Genomic DNA, 27,547 nt, shown 5'->3' with positions numbered 1-27,547 from the left:
TCCCACGCAGGCGCCCTGGGGTCTACGGCGCCTCACCCGTCGGCGGCGTGGTGACGCGAGTATTGCTCAGCTGTGGCCTCTGGCTCCGACACCCAATGGCCGGCCGTCGTTCCCTCGGGTGGGCGGGGCACACCCTGGGAACCATCCTGGTTGGCTTGCGGCCGGGCGCGGCGCATGACGTGTTTCCGTCGCGTCGCGCACCCATTAAGTGGAAACGTCAGCTCAGGGCACCTGAAGGAGACTTGGTCGCACCTGGGCCGCACTCCTCGGCTCATTGAAGGTTCGCAGCTGCAGCCACTGCCTGCGCTCCATGAGGAAGATGCTCGCCGCCGTCTCTCGCGTGTTGTCGGGCGTCGCCCAGAAGCCGGTGAGGCGGAGTGAACGACCCGGGGTGGGCGCGAGACTGGAGGACGGCAGAGGGCAGGGCGCGTGGGCTCAGTGGGCCGGGCGGGCCGGGTCTCGTGCAGCCGCGGGCCTTTGTTCAGTTTCTACGTCTTGCGCTGTACTTCTGGTCGCGAGAGTAGCTATGGTTCGGCCTCTGGCGCTGACCAGGGGGAGGGGGCGGTTTACAATGTCCGCGTGGCGGCCAGCCGCGGCTGCCGATGTCTGAGTAAGCGAATCGCTCCGGAAGGGAGCGTTCATTTACTACAGTCAGAAAAGGAGGCACTTGGGCTTCCTTGAGTGTACAGTTGACTGCCTCTTACCGGCCCACTCCTTTTAAATGTTCGTAACTTTGCTTGACTGGGAATCCGGAGACTGAGCGGCCCCGCTCAGTCAGAAGTTTCACCATTTGCTTATCCTGTGACCTTGAGCGAGAGTTTTGTCCTTCCTGAAACATGTCGGTGGCTCAGTTTCCTTATCTCTGAAACGGAGTTGACAGTACTTACCCCTTGGGGTGGCTGTGAGGCTTAAACGAGTGACAAGTATGCGGATCTTTCCCTATAGCGCTTGTTTCATAGTAGTTGCTGTCTGTTACATATTGTTACTGAGTGCCCAGTTTGGTATACATTTGTTGATCACCAGTGCTGGTCTCTGGAGGATTCACGCAGGGTTAGTGTCCCCAGAAACACGCCTCCTACCGTTTCGTCTTCCTCAACCTGAGCTTTTCTTGGCAGTCAGTTCAGGAGCCCTCAAGCCGAACCTAGAGGGAGACGCTCTGTCCCTTGCACACCTGCTCTTAGGGTAAAAGTAGCTGAAGGAAACAGCCGTGGTGCTTGGGAGGGTGGGGTTAGAGGTTATTTGTGGCTCCAGGGTTTAGATATGCCTAGACTAAGCTTGGAGCATTTTGACCTCTAGGCACTGGGGGTAGTGTTACTTGGTATAACTTCAGACAAGACTTGGAATTCTGGCTCTAGTAACTCGTGCAAGACTTTGTGGCAACTCTGTTTGGTAGGGGCAGGGAGTTTGAAAAGGTAGAAAGTGTACCCCTCTAGGAATGCTATTGACTGGCAAATACAAAGCTTGTAATGGATTAATCCTTATTAGCATGTAAGGTGAAGGACAGCCACGTTCCACTGTTGTTTCTTTCTCCCTGTACACTTGACATACCCAACATTTATTGAGCTCTTCATGTGTGCTGGGCCCTTGGCTAGTTAATGTCAATAGCACCAATTTTTAGTTGAATGTAGGTAACAGAAACATGTTTTCAACATGATAGAGGTATGTAATGTAATACATGTATATTTGTATATAACATAATGCAGACCTAGTCCTGTATTACATTAAATTTAAAGGATTACATTTAAAAAAGTAAAACTTTGATTGAATTGGTGATGTTCTACAGGAAAAGAAAATTCCTGAGTTTTCAAATTATTGTCACCTCTGTGTCCCTAAGAGCAGAGAGAAGTCATGGTTGAAAATCAGCCGCATTTCCTCAACTGTCCAAAGTACTCCTGATTGTGTTTTTGTTTTCCAGCAATATGTTGGCACGAAAGGCAAATGGTGCTTCATCTCCACCTCAATAAAACTTTGGCCTTTTCAAAAATCATATAATACAGCTCAAATCAAACAAATCAGATTTGGCTTACAATGATCTGCTAATTGGATAAAACAAAAATGGAGTATACCTTTATTTAGTCAGAAATTCTAGTTGAGAGAAAAGGTTATTATGGCAGAAATTGATTACTGTGCAGAGCATTTCTCTTTTATTTAAGTAAGTAAAAATAATTTTTTAATTTTTTTGTTGAGGATGAGAGATAGTGAAGGAGTTATGCTTTTTTGAGCTGCCCTTCTTTTTTGGCTATTTTGCATGTGTTTTTTTTTTTTTTTTTTGCTGCCTGCCCTTGTGCCCTTAAGTACACTAAGGCCTAGACACAAATATTTTAAGAATTCTAATTAACCCTGGATTGTGGGTGAGCTGAAATTTTGTTTAGTAGCTCCCACTCCCTGCAACAAAGCAAGTCAGCTAACCAGCATTTCTATAAACAGTAGTAATCATGAAAGGTTACCAGAGTGCTCAGTGCATTTTGGGCTCTTGGGTCCAGTGTGCTCATTCATCTATCAGGTTTCAGATGTGTTAGCACAGGCTACTTAGAGAGTTCAGAGTGTTTGGTTTAAAATCATCACAGACATTGTTTTTAACCTATTCATTTTAATGCTACAAAGATCATTGTTAGGTGAAGAAAAAAACACTTAAAACTCTTAGGTCATGGACTAGACAAGTTTCTTGTTCCATGAACCAATGTGGCAGATTCCCAGTATTCTGGATTTAACACTTAAGTCAGCACATCGGACGTGAGTCCTTTCAAGACAGACGACAGCCAGCTTGTTACTCAAGCATAAGTGACTCAAATACATTTAAGGAACTTATTTTTTTAAAAAATCATTGTATGAAGTAGTAGTAATTTAATAAACAAAGTGGTAATTTAATTCATTGCCTCCTTTCAGCCAATCCACCAGAACTTTCAGAAACTGAATGCTTGCACCTGCTACAGAAAGTTGAATCTTTAAAATGAAAGCAGAGAGTCCACTGTAACTGAAGTTACTTAAGGTACTTAAGTACCTGTGATTTCATCTTTGAATGAGGTTGTTTTCAGAGTGCTTATTTCAGTGTTGTGCTAATTTTTGCTGTACAGCAAATTGACTAAGTTATACACATATATACATACTTTAGAAATATTCTTTTCTAGTATGGTTTATCCCAGGAGATTGAGTATTGTTCCCTGTGCTATAGAGTAGGACCTTGTTGTTTATCCAGTCTAAATGTCTTAGTTTGCATTTACTAATCTCAGACTTCCCAGTCCATCTCTCTCCCTCCCCTCAGCAATCACAAGTTTGTTCTCTGTATCTGTGAGTTTATTTCTGTTTTGTAGATAGGTTCATTTGTGCCATATTTTAGATTGCACATATAAATGAAATCATATGGTGTTTGTCTTTTTTTTCTGACTTCACTTACTTTGATAATCTCTCGTTGCATCCATGTTGCTGCAAATGACATTATTTTGTTCTTTTTTAAGGCTGAGTAGTATTCCACTCTATGTATGTACCACATCTGTATCCATTCATCTGTTGATGAACTTTTAAATTGATTCCATGGCTTGGCTCTTGCTATGAATATAGGGGTGCATGTATCTTTTTGAATTATAATTTTTTCCAGGTATATGCCCAGGAGTAGGATTGCTAGATCATATGAAAGTGAAAGTTGCTCAATTGTGTCTGACTCTTTGCAACCGCATGGACTGTGCAGTCCATGGAATTCTCCAGGCCAGAATACTGGAGTGGGTTAGCTGTTCCCTTCTCCAGGAGATCTTCCCAACCCAGGGATCGAACCCAGGTCTCACGCATTGCAGGTGAATTCTTTACTGCTGAGCCACCAGGAGGCTAGATCATATAGTTCTATTTTTACTTTTCGGAGGAACCTCCATGTTTTCCACAGTGGCTACATCAGCTCACATTCCCATCAACAGTGTAGAGGAGTTCTCTTGTCTCTACACCCTCGCCAGCATTTGTAGATTTTTTAGTGATGGCTCTTCTGACCCGTGTGAGGTGGTACTTCATTATACCTTGTTGTTTTGATTTGCATGTCTAATAATGAGTGATTTTGAGCATCCTTTCATGTGCCTACTGGCTATCTGTATGTCTTCCTTGGAGAAATGTCTGTTAAGGTCTTTTGCCTGCTTTTCGATTGGGTTGTTTTTTTGTTGTTGTATGAGCTGCTTGTATCTGTTGGAAATGAAGCCCTTGTTGGTCACATCATTTGCAAATACTTTCTCCCATCCCTTAGGTCTTTTTTATGGTCTCCTTTGCTGTGTAAAAGCTTGTTAAGTTTAAATAGGTCCCATTTGTTTGTTTTTGTTTTTGTTTCTATTGCATTGGGAGAGAGACCTAAGAAAACATTGGTATGAATTATGTTAGAATGTTTTACAATTTATGTCAGAATGTTTGGCTTATGCTCTCTTTCCAGAGTTTTATGTTGTCATGTCTTATGTTTAAGTCTCTCTCTCTTTTTTAATTTATTTATTTAGTTTTGGCTGCGCTGAGTCTTCATTGCTATGCCTGGGCTTTCTCTAATTGCTGTGAGTGGGGGCTAGTCTGGTTGCACTTCACATGCTTCTCATCACGGTGGCTTCTCTTGTTGTGGAACACAGGCTGCAAGATGTGTGGGCTTCAGTGCTTGCTCTTCCAGCCTCTAGAGCACAGGCTTGGTAGTTGCGGTGTACGGCCTTAGTTGCCCCACAGCATGAGGAATCTTCCCGGACCTGGGTTGAATCTGTATCCCCTGCCATGGCAGGTGGATTCTTAACCACTGGACCACCAAGGAAGCCCATGTTTAAGTCCATTAAGACATTTTGACTTTATTTTTATGCATGATGTGAGGGTGTGTTCTAATTTCATTGATTTGCATGCAGCTGTCCAGCTTTTCCAGCACCACTTGCTGAAGAGACTGTTTTGGTCCCGTTTTATAATCTTGCCTCCTTTGTCAAAGATGAATCAACCATGGGTGTGTTGGTCTATTTCTGGGTTCTCAGTTCTCTTCCATTGATCGGTATGTCTGTTTTTGTGCCAATACTACACTGTTTTGATTACTATAGCTGGGAGAGTTAAATGTCCTGCTTTGGTTCCCCCCTGCCTGCTCAGGATTGCTTTGGTAATACTGGGTCTTTAATGGTTCCATATAAATTTTTGGATTCATTCTAGTTCTGTGAAAAATGTCATAGGTAATTTGATAGACATCACATTACAGTAGATTACTTTTTGTCGTATGGCCAGTTCAGTAATAGTAATTTCTCCATTTCAGGGGCATGGGATACTCTTTCATTTCTTTGAATTATCTTTGGTTCCCTTTATTAGTGTTTTATAGTGATCAGTGTATCTTTCACCTCCTTGGTCAGGTTTGGTGTTCAGTTGTTCAGTTGTGTCTGACTCTTTGAGACCCCATGGGCTGCAGCACGCCAGGCTTCCCTGTCCTTCACTACCTCCTACAGTTTGCTCAGACTCATGTTCATTGACTCAATGATGCCATCCAACCATCTCATCCTCTCTCATGCCTTTCTCCTCATGCCCTTGATCTTTCCCAGCATCAGGGTCTTTTCCAGTGAGTCGGCTCTTAGCATCAGGAAGCCAAAGTATTGGAGTTCAGCTGGACGCTTCGGTACTTCCAGTGAATATTCAGAGTTGATTTCCTTTAGGATTGACTGGTTTGATCTCCTTGCTGTCCAAGGGACTCTCAAGAGTCTTCTCCAGCACCACAGTTTGAAAGCATCAGTTCTTCAGCACTCAGCCTTCTTTATCGTCCAACTCTCACTTCATACATGACTACTGGGAAAACCATAGCTTTGACTAGATGGACCTTTGTTGGCAGAGTAACGTCTCTACTTTTTAATATGCCATCTAGGTTTGTCATTGCTTTTCTTCCAAGGAGCAGCGTCTTTTAATCTCGTGACTGCAGTTACCGTCCACAGTGATTTTGGAGCCCGAGAATATAAAGTCTGTCACCATTTGCCTTGTTTCCCTATTTGCCACGAGGTGATGGGACCAGATGCCATAATCTTAAGTTTTTTGAATCTTGAGTTTTAAGCCAACTTTTTCACTCTCCTCTTTCACCTTCATCAAGAGGCTTAAAGTTCCTTTTCCCTTTCTGCCATTAAGGTGGTGTCATGTGCATATCCGAGGCTGTTGATATGTCTCCCTTGTGATTCATCCAGCTGGGCATTTTGCATGATGTACTTTGCATCTAAGTTAAATAAGTAGGGTAACAATAAACAGTCTTGACTCCCAGTTTTGAACCAGTTCGTTGTTCCATGTCCAGTTCTAACTGTTGCTTCTTGACCTCTTGACATACAGAGTTCTCAGGAGGCAGGTAAGGTGGTCTGGTATTCCTATCTCTGTTAAGAATTTTCCACAGTTTGTTTTGATCCACACAGTCAAAGGCTTTAGCGTAGTCGATGAAGCAGAAGTTGTTTTTCTGAAATTTCCTTGCTTTCTCTATGTTCGAACAAATGTTGGCAATTTGATCTCTGGTTCCTCTGCCTTTTTTGAATCCAGCTTGTACATCTGGAAGTTCTTGGTTAACTTACTATTGAAGCCTAACCTGAAGGATTTTGAGAATTACTTTGCTAGCATGTGAAATGAGTGCTATCGCAAGGTAGTTTGAAGCTTCTTTGGCATTGCCCCTCTTTGGGATTGGAATGAAATCTGACCTTTTCCAGACATGTGGCCACTGCTGACTTTTCCAAATTTCCTGGCATGTTGAGTGCAGCATTTTCACAGCATTATATTTGAGGATTTGAATTAGCTCAACAGGAATTCTATCATCTTCACTAGTTTATCATCTTCACTAGTTTCGTTCATAGTGATGCTTCCTAAGGCCCACTTGACTTTGCATTCCAGGATGTCTGGCGTTAGGTTAGTGATCATACCATTGTGGTTATCTGGGTCAGGAAGATCTTTTTTGTACAGTTCTTCTGGGTATTCTTGCCACCTCTTCTTAATATCTTCTGCTTCTGTTAGGTTTATTCCATTTCTGTCCTTTATTGTGCCCCTCTTTGCATGAAATGTTCCCTTGGTATCTCTGATGTTCTTGAAGAGATCTCTAATCTTTCCCATCTGTTTTCCTCTATATGCATTGTTCACTTAAGAAGGCTTTCTTATCTCTCCTTGCTGTTCTTTGGAACTCTGCATTTAGATGGGTATAACTTTCCTTTTCTCTTTTGCCTTTCGCTTCTGTCCTTTTCTCAGCTATTTGTAAGCCCTCCTCAGACAACTGTTTTGGCTTTTTGCATTTCTTTTTCTTGAGTATGGTTTTGATCACTGCCAATGTTACGAATCTCCATCCATAGTTCTTCAGGCACACGGTCTATCAAATCTAATCCCTTGAATCTTTTTGTCACTTCCATTGTATAATTATAAGGGATTTGATTTAGGTCATACCTGAATGGCCTAGTCGTTTTCCCTACTTTCTTCAATCTAAGTCAGAATTTTGCAATAAGGAGTTCATGATCTGAGCCACAGTCAGCTCCTGGTCTTGTTTTTGCTGCCTGTATAGAGTGTCTCCATTTTCGGCTGCAAAGAATATAATCAATCTGATTTTTGTATTGACCATCTGGTGATGTCCATGGGTAGAGTCATCTTGTGTTGCTGGAAGAGGGTGTTTGCTATGACCAGTGCATTCTCTTGGCAAAACTCTGTTAGCCTTTGCCCTGCTTCATTTTGTGCTCCAAAGCCAAACTTGTGCCCCAAAGCCAAACTCCAGGTATCTCTTGACTTCCTACTTTTGCATTCCAGTCTCCTATGATAAAAAGGACATCTTTTTTGGGGGGTGTTAGTTCTAGAAAGTCTTGTAGGTCTTCATAGGTTTATTCCTTGGAATTTTAGTTTTTAAGAGATACTGTTATTATTAATTTTTACATTCTCTTTCTGATATTTCACTTTTACTGTAAAGAAATGGAACAGATTTCTGCATGTTAGTCTTGTATCTGCCTACCTTGCTGAATTTATCATTTATTAGTTTTTGTGTGGAGTCTTTGGGGTTTTCTATATATAGTAGCATGTTATTTGCATATAATGACCGTTTTATCTCTTCCCTTTCAATTTGGATACCTTTATTTCTTGCTCTTGTTTGACTGCTGTGCCTAGAACTTCCAATACTACACTGAAGAGAAGTGGTGAGAGTGACCATCCTTGTCTCGTTCCAGATTTTAGCAGGAAGGCTTTCAACTTTTCACCATTCAGTATTAATATTGGCTATTAATAAATAGCTTTTACTATTTTGAAATATGTTCCCTGTATACCCACTTTAATAAGAGTTTTTATCCTGAATGGATGTTGAATTTTTAAAAAATTGTTTAATTGGTGGAAAATTGCTTTATAGTATGTTGGTTTCTGCTGTACAACAGCGTGAATCAGTCATATATATCTCCCTTCCCTCCCTCCCCTCCTTTTATCCCACCCCTTCAGGTCATCATAGAGTGCCAGGCTGGGCTCCCCATGTTACTTACAATTTCCCTCTATTTTACAGATGATTGTGTATATACTTCAGTGCTCCTTTCTTAAATTTGTCCCACCTTCACCTTCCCCTGCTGTGCCCACGAGTCCATTCCCTACAGGCTTCGTCAGTACCATTTTTCTAGATTTCATGTATATGGAGTAATATACGATACTTGTTTTTGCTTTCTGACTTATTACTTCACTCTGTATAAGAGGCTCTGGGGGGGTGTTGAATTTTGTTGGGTGCTTTTTCTGCATCTATTGAGATGATCATGTGGTGTCTGACTTTTGTTAATGTGGTGTATTACGTTGATTGCATATGTTGAACCATCCTTGCATATGTTGAACCTGGAGTTCACCACTTGGTGGTGGTGTATGCTTTTTTTATGTGTTGTTGGATTTGGTTTGCTAATAAGTTGAGAATTTTTGTGTCTATATTCATCAGTGATACTGGCCTGTAATTTTCTTTTTTGATGATATCTTTGTATGGTTTTGGTATTAGGGTGATGGTGGCTTCCTAGAATGTGCTTGGAGGTGTTCCCTCCTCTTCAGTCTTTTGGAAGAGTTTGAGAAAATTCCCAAGTTTCTCAATTTGTGTGTGTGGGGGGGGGGCAGAAGTTTTATTACACTGAAAAAGGACAGAGAAAGTTTCTGACAGAGACACATAGACATCAGAAGGGGGGACAGAGAGTGCCCCTTCTTGATAGTCTTTGCATGGCCTTAGATACTTTCACCAGACCCACTCCCACATAAGACTGATAGAAAGTTCCTATTACAAGGAGAAATATGTTCTTGAGCAAGATACATTGTTGTTATATAATCATTAGTACAATGATTAATTTTTATTGTTTTAACTTGGTTTAATGACTATTTTGCCTTACATCTGTAACTGTATAACGGGGTTTATTTCTAGCTGTCTGAAAGCTTTTAGGTTACAAATGATTGTTCATGCCCCTTAGTGTCCCTTGAGCAAGATGTGTTGTTTTGTTGTGTAATTATTAGCTCTGGGCTGAAAGAAAGTTAGTCTTCAAGATTGTTGTCATAACAACTCAGAGTTTAAGAAAAAATGTCTTATGTGACTAAGTAAGTGAAGTGTCTCAGTCATGTCTGATTCTGCGACCCCATGGACTGTAGCCTACCAGGCTCCTCCGTCCATGGGATTTTCCAGGCAAGACAGTACTGGAGTGGGTTGCCATTTCCTTCTCCAGAAGATCTTCCCCACCCAGGGATTGAACCTGGGTCTCCCACGTTGTAGGCAGACACTTTACCGTCAGAGCCACCAGGTAAGTCTCTTATGTGACTAAGACAAAGCAATGTAGAAAAAAATGGTTTGTTCTTTTCTCCTCCTTGAAAGCCCTGGATCCCTTCCTCCTTGTGGGCCCCAGACTCCTTATCAACCTACCTAAGAATTAGCTCTCATTCCCCCCCTTTTTCTTTTAGGAGAATTATGTTGCCAAGGGAAAGGGGTGGCATTCTCATTTCATAACTTCTTTTTCGAGGTGGTAAGGGAGGCAGACAGACCCCTAAATTGTTGAGGCAACATACTCTCCTAATGCTCATATTGAGGGTTTCTGATCTAGGGGCCCCAAGTAATAGTTGGAGGAGGCTGTAGAAATTGTAGGGGCATGAACAATCATTTGTAACCTAAAAGCTTTCAGACAGCTAGAAGTAAACCCCATTATACAGTTACAGATGTAAGGCAAAATAGTCATTAAACCAAGTTAAAACATAATAAAAATTAAGAGTCACATTATGTCCGTAGTTAAGGTATAATGTGTTATACCCGTCCATCTTAGGATTGTTAGATGTCATCTGATCAAGAAGAGACATCACATATGATTGTTGTTGGTGAAGGTATTCGCAGAGTTGAACAAAGTCCTTTCCTTGAAGCAGAGGAATCCACCATATGAAGCCTTTCACTGATGAGGAGGTTGAAAAGCTGAAAGTTTGTCTTGAAGATCCCAGACAGGCCCCCAAGTTGATAGCTTGTGGTGAACAGTGTGTCAGATTAGTGATCTCCAAAGAAGATTTAGCTTTGGGATTAGGGAGCAGGCTTCATTATTCAGAGCTTTTGTGTGGCAGAAATTTGTAAGTGAAAAAGGAGAGAAAGCTTCTGACATAGACATCAGAAGGGGACAGAGAGTGCCCCCTCAAGTTTCTCAATTTTTTTTCACTTATTCTCAGGTATTTTAATTAACTGTCTTTACCCCTGACTTGTCTGAAGCATTTATTTCTAGCATTTTCACTTCTTCTAGCAATATCATTGTCTTTGTTGACTTTATTGGATTGTGGTATACTGATGGGTGTAGAGATAAGTAGGTAATAATTTCTGCTTTCTGGCTTGTACACTTAGCAGATCAACTTTATCCTTTTTCACCAAGATCAAGTCCAGTGTGTGAACATATCAAAAGTGCTTTTGTGGGATCTGAAGGATGTGCTTCAATTCTGCATGAGAAGTGTTTGTTTACATATATGTGATGTGGCAGAATGTGGCTAAAACAGTACTAACTGATTAAATGTTTGTGATCTAACCTGGACTGTAGCCATCACATAGAGTACTTTTGCTGTGAGCAGAGCGAAAGAATGAAAAGGAAACATTTCTCCCAGCTTGCCCCTGCCCTCAAGCATTGACAGCCCCTTGAACATCAAGAAGGGACCACTAGGACTTCTCTTGTGGTGGTGTGGGTTTGAGGAGGCAGCTCACGGGGGTGAGGTAACAGACCCTTGAGCCAGATTTGCTAGGTTTGTACCCCAGCCCCAAAATTTAGGTGCTCTGTGGCTTTGGGCAACTCAGTTCAGTTCAGTCGCTCAGTCGTGTCTGACTCTTTGCGACCCCATGAACTGCAGCACGCCAGGCTTCCCTGTCCATCACCAATTCCTGGAGTTTACTCAAATTCATGTCCATTGAGTTGGTGATGCCATCCAACCATCTCATCCCCTTCTCCCGCCTTCACTCTTTCCCACCATCAGGGTCTTTTCCAGTGAGTCAGTTCTTCGCATCAGGTGGCCAAAGGATTGGAATTTCAGCTTCAGCATCAGTCCTTCCAATGAATATTCAGGACTGGTTTCCATTAGGATGGACTGGTTGGATCTCCTTGCAGTCCAAGGGACTCAGGTAGCATGGGATTCATCAGTACAGAGAGAAAGCTTCAGTGAAAACTCATTGCAGGTCCCACCCCTCAACTCAGATGCCCTTGTAAACCTCAGACCCATGTAGCAATGGGAATTGAGGTTAAAACACAGATGTCACTAATGTGCATCCCAAATGACATGAGTCAATGACAGCAGCTCCGAGACCTGTTTTGAGCCCAAGCAGTGGTCCAAGTTGTACATAGGTCACATTGCTTGATCTAACAAGAGATCAACCTCAGAACAAGGCATTTTTGACAGAATTTCACTCACTGAAAAAACAGGTGGCTAAGCTGGTTTTTCCCCAGTAATAAACAAGGATTATTTATTATTTAAAAGGGGGGTGAGGTTACTGTTTAGAGAACATCTTCTTTCTGGTGCTTCAGGAGGAGCCTCTGTCTGTTCAAATCATAAAATATCCCTCAGATCTTTTGTTTACTTAAGTCAAAAAATGCTGAGTATCTTTACTTTGCTCTTGTACCTTTCTTGCTAAAAGGGCTTCCATGGTCACTCAGTCAGTAAAGAATCTGCCTGGGTTTGATCCCTGGGTTGGGTAGATCCCCTGGAGAAGGGAACAGCTACCCACTCCAGTATTCTGGCCTGGAGAATTCCATGGACAGAGGACCCTGGCAGGCTACAGTCCATGGGGTTGCAAAGAGTCCGATACGACTGAGCAATTTTCACTTTTCTCACTAAGGTCTTTATCTAATGTTTTGAGTAGATTAAAATATTTTTCTTATAGTACTCTTTTACAGAAGTGATTTTCCTGAGATAGGAATTGAAACATAGGTTTATCTGAAGAAAAATTCTGAAAGTAAAGCTTTAGCTTGCCCAGTATATCTAGTTATGACTAAGAATAGCATAAATAAACACACCCCACAGATCATCTAGTCTCTTCAAGTTCACCATTAGCCTCATTATATTCTCACTAATTTCTTTGAAAACAAAGTGGCAAACTAGGTGGGCTTGGGTTTGCTCCCTTTCTCTTTCTGCTGTTTGCCTTCAGATGTGGGCACAAGCGTGTTTCATTGGCCAAAGCAGTTTGGAAGAAAGGATCCCAACACAGTGACCAGAATGGAAGAGAAAGCCCATGAATGTGTAGGGCTCTTGAGTTCTAGGACTCCATCCTGATAACCGGTTAGTAAGAATAATAACTCAAAAAAAAAAACAACCCAGTAACAAGTACTGATATACTTGTGTATTTTGATCTTTCAAGGCAAGCAGAGTGCTGGTGGCATCCCGTCATTTTGCAAATGATGCTACTTTTGAAATTAAGGTAAGAGGTGTTTTGCTTTCTGTTGAAATTTTTTCCACAGGTAGATGTTGATGTGTAGTTTCACCTTTGTCATAGGGCATTTTGATAATCATGCTTTTTCACCATCTTATTCCAAGTGTTCTAGAAACAAAGATGCAGAGGAGTTCAGCAAAAATTAGAATTTACTCCTTTTATGTAGCAGCTTATTGGTAGTTTGGAGCAGGAGCGCAAGCTAAAAAAAAATTAAAGACCTACTCTAAGATTTAAAATGTAATTTGGTAAAAAGTTTGAATAAGATTCTTAGAGTGATTCTTTGAAAGTTTGTCTTTGGACCTATAGCTCAGTTGACCTAGAGGTTTTCAATGAAAGTCATCTTAGAAAGATTTCCTTCTTCCCAAACTCCATTTCATTGCACAGTGAGTTTTAAGAAGGAATCAGAAGCAATGTACAGCATTTCTGATATGCTTGTCTGCTGGTGTTGGTTAAACAGTAAAGATTGTAAATATTTAACTAGTTTGAGTTACATCTTAGAATGGGTTAGCAGTGTTCACACTGTAGTGACTGAGGGATAATTGTCTGATTTCATTTCAGAAATGTGATCTTCACCGGCTGGAAGAGGGCCCTCCTGTCACTACAGTGCTTACCAGGGAGGATGGGCTCAAATACTACAGGATGATGCAGACCGTTCGCCGAATGGAGTTAAAAGCAGATCAGCTGTATAAACAGAAAATTATTCGTGGTTTCTGTCACTTGTGTGATGGTCAGGTGAGTGGTAGTTTTGTAAGAAAGCTATGCTACTTTGGAATTTAAGTATAGTGTGTGTTTTTTTGGCTGTTACCCTGCCTTATTTGTCTGAAGGATTTGAGGCTGGTATTTTAGAATAAAAATGAAATTGCAGAGACCTGCTAGGATGCATATGCTAAAGAACTGAGTCATGTATCACACTGCTGATTTCCTATTCCACTATGGCATTACGATCACCTGCACTGGATATACTTTTGGAGAAAAGGGTGTTTTTGTTTTGTTTTGTTTTGTGGGTTTAGGACAAGGTTTACAAAACCAAATTCCTACCAGGGACCAATTAGGTAGAATAAATGAGTGAAGGCTGCCAGTTATATGAAGAATTGAGAATGGTGACAGGAATTGGTGGTGAACTGGAACAGATAGGTCCCACCTGCAGGATAAGTCATAACAATACCAGCCAGTTGGTGCCATGTGGAAATACGGGACTAATGCTTCCTGTTGTTTGTCTTTGAAAGATGACAGAAGTCTCCATTTTCAAGTGAAATTCCCCCAATATTTTGATGTAGACATCTGATGCAGGATTTTCTCAAGTCGCCATACAGGCTTAAAAGAAACAGCATATCTGTGGATTGCCACAGTTTATGGCTGTGGCTTGGTCTTTACCCTTAGCTCTTTTCTGATGTAAAAGGAGCTACTTGTCGTGGTTATGAATGCATTCGAGGCCAAATGTTTCCTAATAGTCAAGGAAGCCTGTGAACTAGAAATGTGTACTGTGTTGCCTCACTGGCGCTTCTTCCTTGAATGCAGGAGGCTTGTTGTGTAGGCCTGGAGGCCGGCATCAACCCCACAGACCATCTGATCACAGCGTACCGGGCTCATGGCTTTACCTTTACTCGTGGACTCTCTGTCCGGGAGATTCTCGCAGAGCTTACAGGTTTGCTCTTAATTTACAAAAAACAGGGAATTGAGTGGATTAAGTTTTCAAATCTCCAATAAAGATGCTGTTTATAAGTTAACATTAAAACTTTTAAAAATTAAAACCTTTTTGATGTTTTTTTTTTTTTAAAGCTGAGAAACCAGGAAAAAAAAAAAAAACAACCTCTCCCTTTGGGTGCTCTGGTACCTCCATCGTGCTTTTGAGTAAACTGACCATTTTTGAGGTTATCTGACCTCTTGGGTAAAAAGGTCAGCTCCATAAAATCAGAGTAGTGTTCATCACTCAGGCATGCCAACAGAAATCTAGCAGCTAGAGAAAGTAAATTGAATATAAGTATTTCATTGTGTAGAAATGAAATTGTATGCAGCTTCTTAATAGTCCCTTTGTGCCCCTTGACTTGTACACCAGTGTAGGAGAAATTGGAAGATGGGCCAAAAAAAGTCTAGAGTACCACGCTAACATCTAAAGAAAACTTGGTGATTTGAGAGCTGGAAAGGTTTATGGTACTGGTCTAACCTTTATTATAAAAGGGCCAGGAGACCAGGAGGACTATGTATGTACTTTGAGGGACATGTGGTTATATAGTTGAGTTGGTCTCTTGAGATCTAATGGTCGAGCCAGCACAAATACCCGCAGTGTGGTTTTGTTTATATGTTTGGTGTTTGATATGTCACATTTGTGTGCTGCCATGTATAGGACGAAGAGGTGGTTGTGCTAAAGGAAAAGGAGGATCGATGCATATGTATGCCAAGAATTTCTACGGAGGCAATGGCATCGTGGGAGCTCAGGTAGCTGAGGACTGGGATTGCATCATTTCCTGGGTTGGGCCCTGGCCCACATCTTTGCAGTATTTTGTTCCTTGGAGGATATCTCTCTGAAGTACTTGGGGGGCATGATGTGTTTTAAATGACCTGTTGCTTTCATACTGTATTATTTGACCATTTAATAGAGTTGGACAATGATTTAAAGATTTTCCTTTTTAGGTATTTGCTATGTTTTACAAGTAAGCAAGAGCCTCTAGCAATAGAGCTATACCTTTGTCTTTTAATTGATATTTAAGTACCGTAATTGCTTGGTCACATCCTCTTCGCCACAGCCCTCTCCCTGCTGTAGATAGTGCTGGCGCTGGTACCAGACCAGGAGAGGCAAGAGGTGAGGATCTTAAGGGCCTAGTTTGAATCTAAAGCCAGCTTCTGTGGTTGTGCCATCCTCCTCATTCTCATCAGTTAGTAAATAATGAACAAGTAGAGGTATAAAATCGTATCTAGATTTGTTAAGTTTACTTTCTAATATATTAAGGTTTTAGCATCTGGGGTTTTGTTGTTTGAGGTATTTTTTTTTAACCCTTGGTTTGCTGGGGGATGCTTTTAGGATTGATAGTTGAAACTTGGATGCAGAAATGTTATTGCTTAAGGGTTGAAATAGAATACAATAATACAATAGCAGTTACTTGTGTTACTTTGCCAGTTTACAATTTTAGGGGTGGGGTAAGCAGAGATAGGGGTGGGTAGGGAAGAGTTTGTAGGGACTGTGTCATTTCTATCCCGTTTTCTGGTCAGGAGCTAATGCTCGTAGAATTAATTTCTTCCCTCATGGATTTCTGTGGTTCCTTTCTTGCTTGTCCTCAATATTAGGTGCCTCTGGGAGCTGGGATTGCTCTGGCCTGTAAGTATAATGGAAAAGACGAGGTCTGTTTGACTTTGTATGGCGATGGCGCTGCTAATCAGGTGAGTAAGTGCCTCTTAACTTTGCAGTAGTGTTCAAAGTGTTGAATATTCATAGTTCAGTTTGTGGCGAAGCATTGTATCGATTACTAGTTGAAATGGCCATTTATATGGCAGGCTAAAATTTGGTTTTGTGGCCACATTAGAGATTTACATCTTGGCATTGTGTCACAAGTGATTTGTATGAGTGTACACAGAAGAGGATGCTCACCTTTGTTCTATGTCAGTGCTCCACAGCCTCTGTGGTGAAGGACCGGTTTACATTGTAACCCTTTGCAAACCAACTCCTAAACCAGTACTGAGATGTGCAGACTCACTCTCTTGAATGCCAAGGCATTGTCAGACTCCTCTCATAGTTTTTGAGCCCTGACTCTTCCTACTCTTCTGTCGTGGTCTGAGTAATCACCAGTCTGTGGCCGACACTCTGTGAGGCCTTGCTGTGGATGCTGATTCTCAGACACTGGTTATCCAGGGGGTCTCATAGGATTTATAATCGGGCATTAAAAACACCCCCAAAACTAGGTAGCTGCAGTACATTTCTACATGTTGGTCTTTTCCCAGTGTACTCTATACTACTGTCTCAGCCCCAGAAGCAAGTAGAAGTACTTGGTTTGTCACTTCCTTAGGTGCAAAAAAGGATGAGTTTGCTGCACCACCCCCCTCACACACACACTTCTTTGCCTCAGAATCTGGGTTGTAGGTGAGGCATTTCATCTTTATGAGAGCTTTCTCTTGCTGGGTAGAGCAGTGGCTTTTGGGGATGATGAAGTTGAGAAAAAAAAAAAAAAACCAGCACAATGAAACTACTTGAACTTTTTATTTGTATTTCCAGGGTCAGATATTCGAAGCTTACAATATGGCAGCTTTGTGGAAATTGCCTTGCATTTTCATCTGTGAGAATAACCGCTATGGGATGGGAACATCTGTGGAAAGAGCAGCAGCCAGCACTGATTACTACAAGAGAGGCGACTTTATTCCTGGGCTGAGGGTAAGGATGCCTGTGGTAGACCTGGGGCATAGGCCCGAAGTCTCACATCAAAAGAAGGGTTCTGTTTTCTTAGTGGATGAACAGGTCATAGGAAAAGAAAACTATTTTAGTCAGTTGGAGTTAAGCTCTGCCCTTATTTATCTTTGAACTTTTATGAAGTATAGTTGATTTACAATGTTGTGTTTAAATCTTTCCTACTTATTGACAGGTAGATGGAATGGATATCCTGTGTGTCCGGGAGGCCACAAAATTTGCAGCTGCCTATTGTAGATCTGGAAAGGTAAGATTTTTTTGGCCTCTAAGCTGCTGCTACTGCTGTTACTTCAGTCGTGTCCGACCCCATAGACGGCAGCCCTCCAGGCTCCCCTGTCCCTGGGATTCTCCAGGCAAGAACACTGGAGTGGGTTGCCATTTCCTTCTCCAATGCGTGAAAGTGAAGTTGCTCAGTAGTGTCCGACTCTTCGCGACCCCATGGACTGCAGCCCACCAGGCTCCTCCATCCATGGGATTTTCCAGGCAAGAGTACTGGAGTGGGGTGCCATTGGCCTCTAAGCTAGAGATTTCTAACGGCATTTATCAAGAAGCGTCCATTGTGGCACTTTAGAGGTGGCTGCTGATTGAGGTGTATAAGAAGAGAGAAGCAGGATCCACTTGAGTCAGTCGGGTCCCTTTATAAATAACATGGTCTTGGTAGGTCACATCCTAGGAAACATTCCATGTTTCCCCCATTTGGGGTAAATCCTTTCTTCCAGTGTTCCCTCAGCATTCTGCCTCTGTCTTTGTTGTGACAATCTATTTTGCCTTTTGGTTCATTATGTGCCTCCACATCCACCCACCTCACCTTAATGATAAGCCCCTTGAGTGAAGAGATTAGGGACTCCCCACAGTGCCCAGCACAGAACTGTGCTTATGTAATAGGCATTCAGTATAAGTTTGTTTTCTATAAATTAATGTTTAAATTATGTAGTCTTATTGTTTTAGTCCTAAGGATCTTGACCTTTCCAGTTACAGTGGTGGAAGGAGAAGGGAACAGTGAGATTGGCCTAAAAAGAGGCTTACCTGCTATTTGAATTGGTGGAAGGATATTCTCCCTAAATCACTGTTCCACAACCCAGAAAGCAGACCCCTAAGATAATAAGTCCCTCTTAAAAATAGGGAGGATGAAAGATGCTGTAAATAGGCATTAGAAATGAGAAGAGATAACTGAATCAGTCAACCAAGAAGAAATTCTTGACAACTCAGATCTGATCAGAGTAGTTGATGGGGTGTATATTTGAGGCTATGCCCATCATCTCACCTAACCTCCACTGGGTTCTGTTTTAGGGGCCTATACTGATGGAGCTGCAGACTTACCGTTACCATGGACACAGCATGAGTGATCCTGGAGTGAGGTAGGGTAAAGGAAAAACTGAGTGTGGTGTCCAAAGTAGATGGGCTTAGAGTGGTACTACTTACATGAAAAAGCAAAAGCATTTCAAAATTTACTTTTGAATCCAGACACCAGTTGGCTTCATGCTTTGATTTAGTAGTTTAGTCTGAGCCTGAAAACAGTGCTTTATAATAAGTTGGTTCCAATCTAGAAAGCATTCTGGAAACTTCTACACTATGTATTGTGTACATGTTAACATGAGTACCAATAAAAAAAAACAATATAGGAAGGAATTTTGAGGAATTATTACCTAAAGCAGGTCTGATGGTAACAGTAGTATACTTGGGAGCATATACCTTTTGTAGGCATTACCTTAGATGCTCCCAGGGCAATATTCCTCCATTTGAAAATGTTCTTCTGGCTGGTATGGTGCAAGACCAAGTAGCAGAAGGGATATTCCATGTGTTGAAATAGATGAGTCAAAAAAAAAAAAGTGACAAGTCCTAACTCCAGCATGAAATGCTGCAATCCTGGAATGTGGCATAATTAAAGAGTAGATTTAGTTAAAGTAACCCATAAGAAGTCTTTAAGAGTGTAGGCTAAAGGTCTAAGGGAAAATGTTATAAAGAACTACTTTGAGGGGAAAAAGCACTTTGTATAATTCTGCTGTTAAAAAAAAATGATAGAGCCTTTGCTTTTAGTATTATTTCAGATAATGTAGGACAAGGATCAACTATACATTCAAGAATTGGAAAACCTCCTCTCCAGGTTTTTGCCAGCCATGCTGCTCTGGGGTCTTAAAGGAGAAAGGAAGGGCACAATTTTTTAATGGTTACCATTCTCCTGCCTCCAAGGTTACAGCTATCACCCCAGAAATCCATCTCCCCTGTCTTCACCCACTTAAAGAGCCCCCATCACTACCTTCATGCCCTACATCTAGATTAAAGAAGCAGATAGCAACTGGGCTCCTGTTGTCAGAATGCCAGAGAAGCCCAGCAAATTGCCACTATAGAGTTTAGACAGAGCAGCTCTTATAGAATGTTAGGATGCGTTGTTGTATTTTGAAGTATAATTCTGCCCTTCCTACGGAGATTGTATTGATATGCTGCTGTGTTTCACAGACTGTCTGCTCTACTGGAACTGTTCTTACTTGTCACTCTGGTTCCCTCCCCAGTTACCGTACCCGAGAAGAGATTCAGGAAGTTAGAAGTAAGAGTGACCCTATCATGCTCCTCAAGGACAGGATGGTAAACAGCAATCTCGCCAGTGTTGAAGAACTAAAGGTACACTTACTCTGGGTTTTCACAGTTGCCTTTCTCAAATTTTGAGCAGTTTTTCTCTACACAAAAATGCTGCCACTCTTAGGTGAACTAGGTAAGGAAAGTACACACTGTATTCTCATAGGGCATTCATCGGTCATATTGATGAAGCTTTTAAACTCCAATAGCACAGTTCTTCTTTCCTGTAAATACACTTAAGGTTTTTAAATGTTCCCTCACCAGGGTGTATGTTTCTGTCTCTACTTAAGAATCTTTCTTTCTAGGTCGTTGTTACTTTTACCATAATAGCACCTTAAGTATACTTCTAGTACTAGTAGAAGAGTTGAACTACTTGGTACCTAAGAGGTGTATCTTCTAAAAAATCTCTTGAACTGTAATCTGATTTTTAGGAAATTGATGTGGAAGTGAGAAAAGAAATTGAGGATGCTGCTCAGTTTGCTACTGCTGATCCTGAACCACCTTTGGAAGAACTCGGCTATCACATTTACTGCAACGATCCACCTTTTGAAGTCCGGGGTGCAAACCAGTGGATCAAGTTTAAGTCCATCAGTTAAGGCGAGATACACACCTTCAGTGGGTTATTTGGCAGCAACTGTAAGGAATGCTTTGTATTCTCAACTTTGTCAAGGAGGAAAGCCCATAGAGAGAAAGCGTGTAGATTGAGAGAGTGTTTGCATGTGGTTTGTACAGTGTTTTGCATTAAAAGAGGTGATTGCACACATAAGGTTATTTTAGTTATATAGGTCTAAAATAGGTAATAGTTTGCTTAACCCTCCAAATTATTTCTTTAAAATAGTTCTATCTGATTTAGTTGTATACTAGTTTTAACATATACTTTAGTTACTAAGGGCTTCCCTTACGGCTCAGCTGGTAAAGAATCTGCCTGCAATGCAGGAGACCTGGGTTCAATCCCTGGGTTGGGAAGATCTCCTGGAGAATTCCATGGACTGTATAGTCCATGGGGTCACAAAGAGTTGGACACGAGTGAGCAACTTTCATTTTAAAAGGAAAAACAATTCTTTGTATGCCTGTCCAACTCTGCTGCCACCTTGTGGGGGGAATCAGTGTCCTGTCCCTCGCAGTGCCCAACACCTTACCTCAGTTCAGTTCAGTTGCTCAGTCGTGTCTGACTCTTTGCAACCCCATGAATTGCAGCACGCCAGGCCTCCCTGTCCATCACCAACTCCTGGAGTTCACCCAAACCCACGTCCATCGAGTCGGTGATGCCATCTCATCCTCTGTTGTCCGCTTCTCCTCCTGCCCCCCATCCCTCCCAGCATCAGAGTCTTTTCCAGTGAGTCAACTCTTCGCATGAGGTGGCCAAAGTACTGGAATTTCAGCTTTAGCATCATTTCTTCCAAAGAACATCCAGGACTGATCTCCTTTAGAATGGACTGGTTGGATCTCCTTGCAGTCCAAGGGACTCTCAAGAGTCTTCTCCAACACCACAGTTCAAAAGCATCAATTCTTCGGCGCTCAGCTTTCTTCACAGTCCAACTCTCACATCCATACATGACTACTGGAAAAACCACAGCCTTGACTAGATGGACCTTTGTTGGCAAAGTAATGTCTCTGTTTTTTAATATGCTGTCTAGGTTGTCATAACTTTCCTTCCAAGGAGTAAGCGTCTTTTAATTAACAGCTTACCTAGTGTACCCTAATGTGCACACACCCCTGTTAGTGTGCACATTGGTGCTGAAGCCTGTTCACACTGAACCATCATGTCTCATTAATAAAACACATTTATTATAACTTGGCAGGGCTGGAAGGACAATTCCATGTTTAAATATAACTACTTCGTTTCAAAGGCCAAATAAGTTAGTTTTCTCCATTTATACATTCAATATAAATATGAAGCTATTTTCTTAAGTTTTCTATTTACATTCATATCAAACATTATTAACTACAAGGCATAGTCTTATTGATTTTTTCTAATTTTAAGTGCAATTCCCATTCATGTATGGAATGTATAATTGAAACAGTGATTCCCAGCCTTTTTGTTAAACACCTGTTGTTCCACCTTTCCAGCAAATGTTTGAAGGTAAAGAATCCCATAATACTTTGGGATGTCAAGACAAATTTTACAATCACAGTTCTCAAAATACAGTTCCACTCACCTTTAAAACATGTTGAGAAATATTAACATTTTTTCCATAATTCTTTAGAACTTCAAGTTCTTAAATTTGTTCAATGAACAGTGGTGTTTTCCTTGTGGAACTGCAGCAGGATTGGTGTGTATGTAACAGAAGCTTTAACAAAGATGTCAGCTCTGGGCTCCCACTATCCCCCGCGTGGCTGATGATTAAGCCTCATCTTGGGTTGCTGGGGCCCCCTGAGCCTGTCTTCTGTACTGGGAGACTGCAGTCCAGAGCCTGCAGAGAAGACCACCGCTACAAAACAAACAGAAGTCTTCTTTAGAGTGAGTCGTAAGGAAAGAGGACTTCAAAGCAGTACCACTCAATACTTCTTTAGGAGCCCTTATGGCAAAAGCTATAGTATGTACTTCTAGACTTGTTTTGCTGGCTAGTCTTAAAAATGCAGTCCCTAACTTAAAACTAAAATAGGAATGTGTTCCCTTCACATATGGAGGTGAAATTGCTACCCCAGCACAAGTGGGATGTGGCCTTAGAGGTCTGTACAGGAGTGCCAGGGCATCTGCGCAAAGTAGGCTGTTAAAGATGACCAGTGGAGGAGAGCGAAAGGGTTTGAGTGTGGCCTGCTGTCAACTCCTGTCTTTCCTCATTCCACTCCCAGCCTGGCAGTCTGCTGACTATGCCTCCTGGGCCTTTAGCTTCTGCTCCCTCTCAGCTTTTCCCCAGCTTCACCCTTGGAAACTCCAGAGTTTGGAGTGCGGTTGGGTAGTTTTTGTTTCCTGACTAAAGGAAAGGGGGAAAGCTACCAGCACTTTCTTTTCTACTGCTTTTATGTAAAAAGCCTAACCACACCAAAAAAGCCATTTTCTGTTATACAAAATGTTTTGAGGCTATTCTTACCGTAGTCTAAGGTACCTTAGGTCTTCCTTAGTGATGTCATTAAGAATATCAGACAGTGTGTAACCCTCTTCAAGAATCTGAAACAAAGATCACATACATCAAGAGCTAAGCAGCTTTGTAATAACAGCCTAGGAATGGTTTGGTTCTCAGCTTACCTTTTCAATTGTTCTCGTATCTGCTCCTTGCAGTTGCAACCACTCGACAAGCTCTTTATCTGTTCGCTGCTCATGAGACCCAGGAGGGGACACTGAGTTCTCTGTAATGATTAGAAATGTGTTATGTTGTATACTGATGTGTAACAGTCAAAGTCTTTGAGTAGAAAGTTGGATGAAATAAACTATTCCAGAATGTAATTGTGCTGTGAAAAGGAAATGGTTTAAGCTTGGCTCAGCTACACACTGCATAAGAGTCCACAGTCCTTGGCATCACTTTATAGAGATTAAAGGTATCATACATGAATATTTTAGTTAGTTTGGAGTTTGATACATTCTCTACCACTTTAAATGTGTTTTCCCATCTTTAAAATGCTTTTCTAAGGAATCATATCCCTGAAGTACACTGGAATTCAAATGAGGAGATAGGTTTCAATACTGACTTTCGCTTCACAGCTTATCCCCCCCACATTCCAAGAGGCAGCTGGAGCCCTTGTGTAGGTGGCACCAGTTGCTTAAGGCTGGCTGACTGAGGTACACCTTAGTCAGCAAACCACCCTTTTTAGGTGTGCAATGCTGAGAACGACTAAGCACAGGTAAGGAACCACCACTACAATCAAGAGAAATTTCTCTATCAGCCCCAAAGTTCTTGGGGCCTTCTATTATTCTCCTCCCCCACCCATTCTGATTTCTGTCCCTATAGTTTTGCTTTAACAGAGTATCGTATAAATGTTCAACATTGAAATATGTTGGCTTCTTTGCAATTCATCTGCTTTTGAATGTAGTGGTAGTTCCTTTTTATTGTTGATGAGTATTCTGGAATCTACTGGAGTACTTACTGGTTTGAGCTGAGAATAACCTCAGCTGTGTCAAGGCTGACTAGTAGTCTAGCCAGATTTTAACGGTCTCACACACACAAGTCCCAGCAAGTGGAAAATCACTCACCACTGGAGGTGAATTGTAACCGAAGGTGGTACAATTCTTGAGTTTTCTGTTCTAGGATGTGCCGTAGAAGATTCTGGTACTCTATCTCTTTTTGAACCAGGTGTTCCAAAAGTCTGGTTAGAACGAAACAAAACATGCAGAGAGCCTAACACCATTCAGCTCAACTCAAACATTTGTTAAACAGAAGTTTAAAAAAATGGCACAGTCCCAGGTCAGTCTAGGATCAGATTTCAGCCTGCACATGGGCACCTTCCTTGTGTTTCCTCCCCTTGTAAACAAAGACCAGCCCTGCTCAGTGTGTGGGTATCTTCTATATCAAAATGTATCATAAACCAAAAGATAACCTGATGGTGATCAGGAGAACTCAGCCTGCTTGTCTTCCTAAGTCAGGTCAAGTTGTGAAACGTGGTGAAGCTATTCCCTCCTCACTGGAGAGTACCTCAAGATAGAAGCCTTGCTGCTGTTGACAGCTGGGGGTGGTGCAGGAAAGATGCCGCTTGGAAGGTAGGAGGGACGCTACGGCCAATACTTACCCAGGAGGGCACCAAAATGCCTTGTGCTCTTGGTCTCACCAGCACTCGGGACAGAGCTGCTTCCCTCAGTCAGGGCGGCAGGTGCCTCCCTGCTGAGCCTAACAGCAGCTGAGGCATCTCTGTGCCACAGGGTGGGCATGAAGCAGCCATGTGCTTGTGAGCTGTGCCGTCAGGCTGGCTGCTGTCGCATTACTAATTATCTTGAGGGAGGAAGATACAGTGCCCATGGACCCTGGAAATCAATCACCTTTGAATCCATGTATAACATTTGATGAATCAGGTGATTATTAACCTTACTGGAAAACCATTTTAAAAGAAGTGCTACATACACTGTCAACTTTCACATTTTTCAAAACAAAAAATCTGTACAGTTAAACTTCAGAGATCCCTATACAGGGGTGTATACAACTTTTCTTCTGAAATAGGGACACCCCATTGTAGCCAGGAACACTCTGCCTTTAAAGAAAGGCATCCTTCCAGGTCCCCAGTTGAAGCTGAGAATATTCCCTTGCCCAGTTCCTTGGGGGACGAAGATGACTTTCTGAGACCTGGGTGAAGCACTGAACAACTCTGTCCCATCCCCACCTACCTGCTGGTCTCCTGCCTCAGTTTGCTCAGCTGAAAGCTCAGGTGCTGCTGGGGTGGGGCCTCCTGAGCAACTGCTGAAGCTGGCTCGCTCCATCCACGTGCCACCTGTGCCTCGCTTGCAGGCGGGTCTGCGGGGGAATAGTCCTCTTCCATCTCATCGGTGTCCTTTTCCATGCCTTCAGTCTCTGAGCCAGGCTCAAAGTGGGCTTGGAGCTCTGAAATCATGGAAGAGAAGGAGCACGGTTCAACAAGGTCATATGCTTGGTGTAGCTTATGTCCCAGGCCAGCAAACCAGGCAGGGAGGCCAGCCCGGCCAATGCGATGCTCCACCAGGAGACTGCTGACCTTAATAAAGGGAGAGGAGACTATTACCTCTACCTGAAAAGATGATCCAAGTTAGTTAGGCAAGGGCAGTTGTAAAAAGGGACAAGCAGCCTTCCACCCAGGCCTGTGTATTTTCTGCAGTTCCCTGCTTGGAGAGGGGAGTAATGAAGTCCTGGGGTTTAACAAGCCACTCCCACAAGTGGAGCCTGGGCTGAGTGCAGGTAGAGGATGACAGGGAGGGAGCAGAGTAAAGAGAGGAAGCGGCAGTGTCAACAGAAGTGCCTCCGAGCCCCCCTTCCTAGGAGGCGTCACAGAAGGAAGATCAACTTGGGTACTAAGCTGCTCTAACATTTGAAAATTAGAGCCTATGAAAGCCAGAGATTTGTGTAGCTACCACGTGATGAGAGAGAAGATAGCCATTTAAATCATCAGCCAACTAGGAGGTGGTCCTGAGCACACAAGGGTCCAGGCCCTGAGGCTCAGTGCACTGGGTGTATCGTTAGCCTGCGGCGTGCTCCTTAGTTATGCTGGGGTGGGGGACATGTAAATAGCACCAGAAGGTGTGCTTGGAATCACAAAATACTGACACCAAAGGGGTCTGTGACATCATTTTCCTTAATTCCAAGGACGTATACAGCCCCCGATGGGAAAGGAAGAGTAACAACTGGTGAGCACAGAGGACCTGGCTGACCTTTTCCATACCCACCATAGCCTAATTTACCATGACCAAAAAGAGGGGCCCTTACCTGGGATGAGGATGGTGACCGCAGTCTGCACTGCTCGTCGGATGATGTTGTCCATTGCAAACATCCAGTGGGGCCTAATTAAGTGGTTCCTCAAGATTTTATTTACCTGTAATCACAAAAATCCAGATTTCTGGTCCACTGTATTTTTTCAGAAATAGGAGTTCTTACCAATTCAAATTTGCTTCTACTCTGAGGTAAAAGTGTTAACCATGCTGCCCTGGGTTTACGTTTCTTCTGACTGAGTCCTCCTCTAAGCTGACCTCAAGTCACACTGGGGTCGAGAGGGCAGGTACAGCGATTGGAGCTACTGCACAGGCCTCTTTGTTTATTCAGCAAATGTTTGTGGAGCACCCGTGAAACCTCAGGCTCTGTGGCGGGGTCTTGAGACACAAAGCTAAGCCAGACATGGTCTTGGGCCTGGAGCAGCTCACACCTGTGTGTGCAGACACATAAGCTTAAACCACACACCTACTCAGCTGGCAGATACTGCTCATCCCCAAATCCTACACTCTGCTCTTTGTGGCCAAATGTAATCATCTCAGTCTCATGTACACACACATTCAGTGTTTAGAGAACTGCTGGCACTCGGGATTCAGGTGTAATCAGGTGAGAAGAGATGGATACTATGGGAGAAGATGGTAATCGAACTCCACGGTCTCAGCCGTGAGCCACTTTGGGGGGCGTCCTACCTTCTGTCATGTTTTTTAGGGCCAAATGGGACACTTACAGCATCCTGAAATCCAAACAGTACCAGGTGAATCTGATTGATGGATGAGCTGTCAAAGTCCAGGTCCACCTTGAGCTTTGATATTGTGGATGCCATCACCCTGTGCTCCGGGCAGCGGATGAAGTCTCTCAGGATCGCAATGATTTGCTTGATGTGGCCGACTGAGAGATGCAACTCTTCTGAACTCTGATCACCAAGCCCCCAACCAAAAAAATCAAGTCACTGAGTAAATTGGGGGCGGGGGGCATTCAAGAAGTACTGTGGGCACCTAGATGAACCACACTGTCCACTAGCTTATGGAAGTGGGGAACCCCCAGCTGAGATAGCGTCTCTGGTCCTGGAACTGCCTCCATATGCTTCCTGTTAGAGGTTTACGAGGCTCCCTCCCCTCCCTGGAGGCATGGGCTGCCGTCCTGTTTGACCCCTTGTCAACCACCCTCCACCACCAATGGGCCTTGTCAGAAGGCACAGTTCATAGAGAGCAGTGGCCTCTTACTAAAAGGACCTCATCCCATCCAAAATGAGTTAAAAGTCACATTTCCATCCACAGCCTTTCTTCCTCAGAGGCAGCAGAGGCTAACTGCAGCTGGGGGTTAACTGGGCTTTGTGCTGCCATGTGGCCTGTTTTCCACCAGGGGGCAGCACGGCCCCATCAGGGCCTGGTTTCACCGCAGTATTTGGCAAATTCA

At 42.7% G+C, this 27,547-nt stretch overlaps 2 protein-coding genes across 2 annotated transcripts in view; one reads left to right on the top strand and one right to left on the bottom strand.

Moving 5' to 3' along the window:
* The first annotated feature begins 230 nt into the window (after nucleotides 1–230).
* On the top strand, nucleotides 231–23,174 carry PDHA1 (pyruvate dehydrogenase E1 subunit alpha 1). Its single transcript, XM_068962888.1, has 11 exons — nucleotides 231–367; nucleotides 12,770–12,829; nucleotides 13,400–13,573; nucleotides 14,360–14,486; nucleotides 15,186–15,277; nucleotides 16,124–16,216; nucleotides 17,046–17,201; nucleotides 17,410–17,481; nucleotides 18,525–18,592; nucleotides 19,745–19,853; nucleotides 20,240–23,174. The coding sequence occupies exons 1-11, from the start codon at nucleotides 311–313 to the stop codon at nucleotides 20,402–20,404; spliced, it is 1,173 nt and encodes a 390-aa protein (XP_068818989.1). The 5' UTR covers nucleotides 231–310; the 3' UTR covers nucleotides 20,405–23,174.
* The window catches only part of MAP3K15 (mitogen-activated protein kinase kinase kinase 15), a 142,440-nt gene continuing 136,866 nt past the window's right edge, over nucleotides 21,974–27,547 (bottom strand). The window contains exons 23-29 of the mRNA XM_068962887.1: nucleotides 26,859–27,044; nucleotides 26,132–26,237; nucleotides 25,063–25,276; nucleotides 23,941–24,053; nucleotides 22,999–23,099; nucleotides 22,844–22,920; nucleotides 21,974–22,240 (exon numbers count right to left, since the gene is read on the bottom strand). Coding sequence (XP_068818988.1) covers nucleotides 22,153–22,240; nucleotides 22,844–22,920; nucleotides 22,999–23,099; nucleotides 23,941–24,053; nucleotides 25,063–25,276; nucleotides 26,132–26,237; nucleotides 26,859–27,044 — 885 coding nt within the window. The 3' untranslated portion in view covers nucleotides 21,974–22,152. The remainder of the gene's footprint in view (nucleotides 22,241–22,843; nucleotides 22,921–22,998; nucleotides 23,100–23,940; nucleotides 24,054–25,062; nucleotides 25,277–26,131; nucleotides 26,238–26,858; nucleotides 27,045–27,547) is intronic.

The sequence above is a fragment of the Capricornis sumatraensis genome, chromosome X (assembly GCF_032405125.1).
Source record: "Capricornis sumatraensis isolate serow.1 chromosome X, serow.2, whole genome shotgun sequence".
NCBI lineage: Eukaryota > Metazoa > Chordata > Mammalia > Artiodactyla > Bovidae > Capricornis > Capricornis sumatraensis.
Note: the sequence above shows the minus strand (reverse complement) of the source record. Positions and strands in the feature narration are given on the sequence as shown.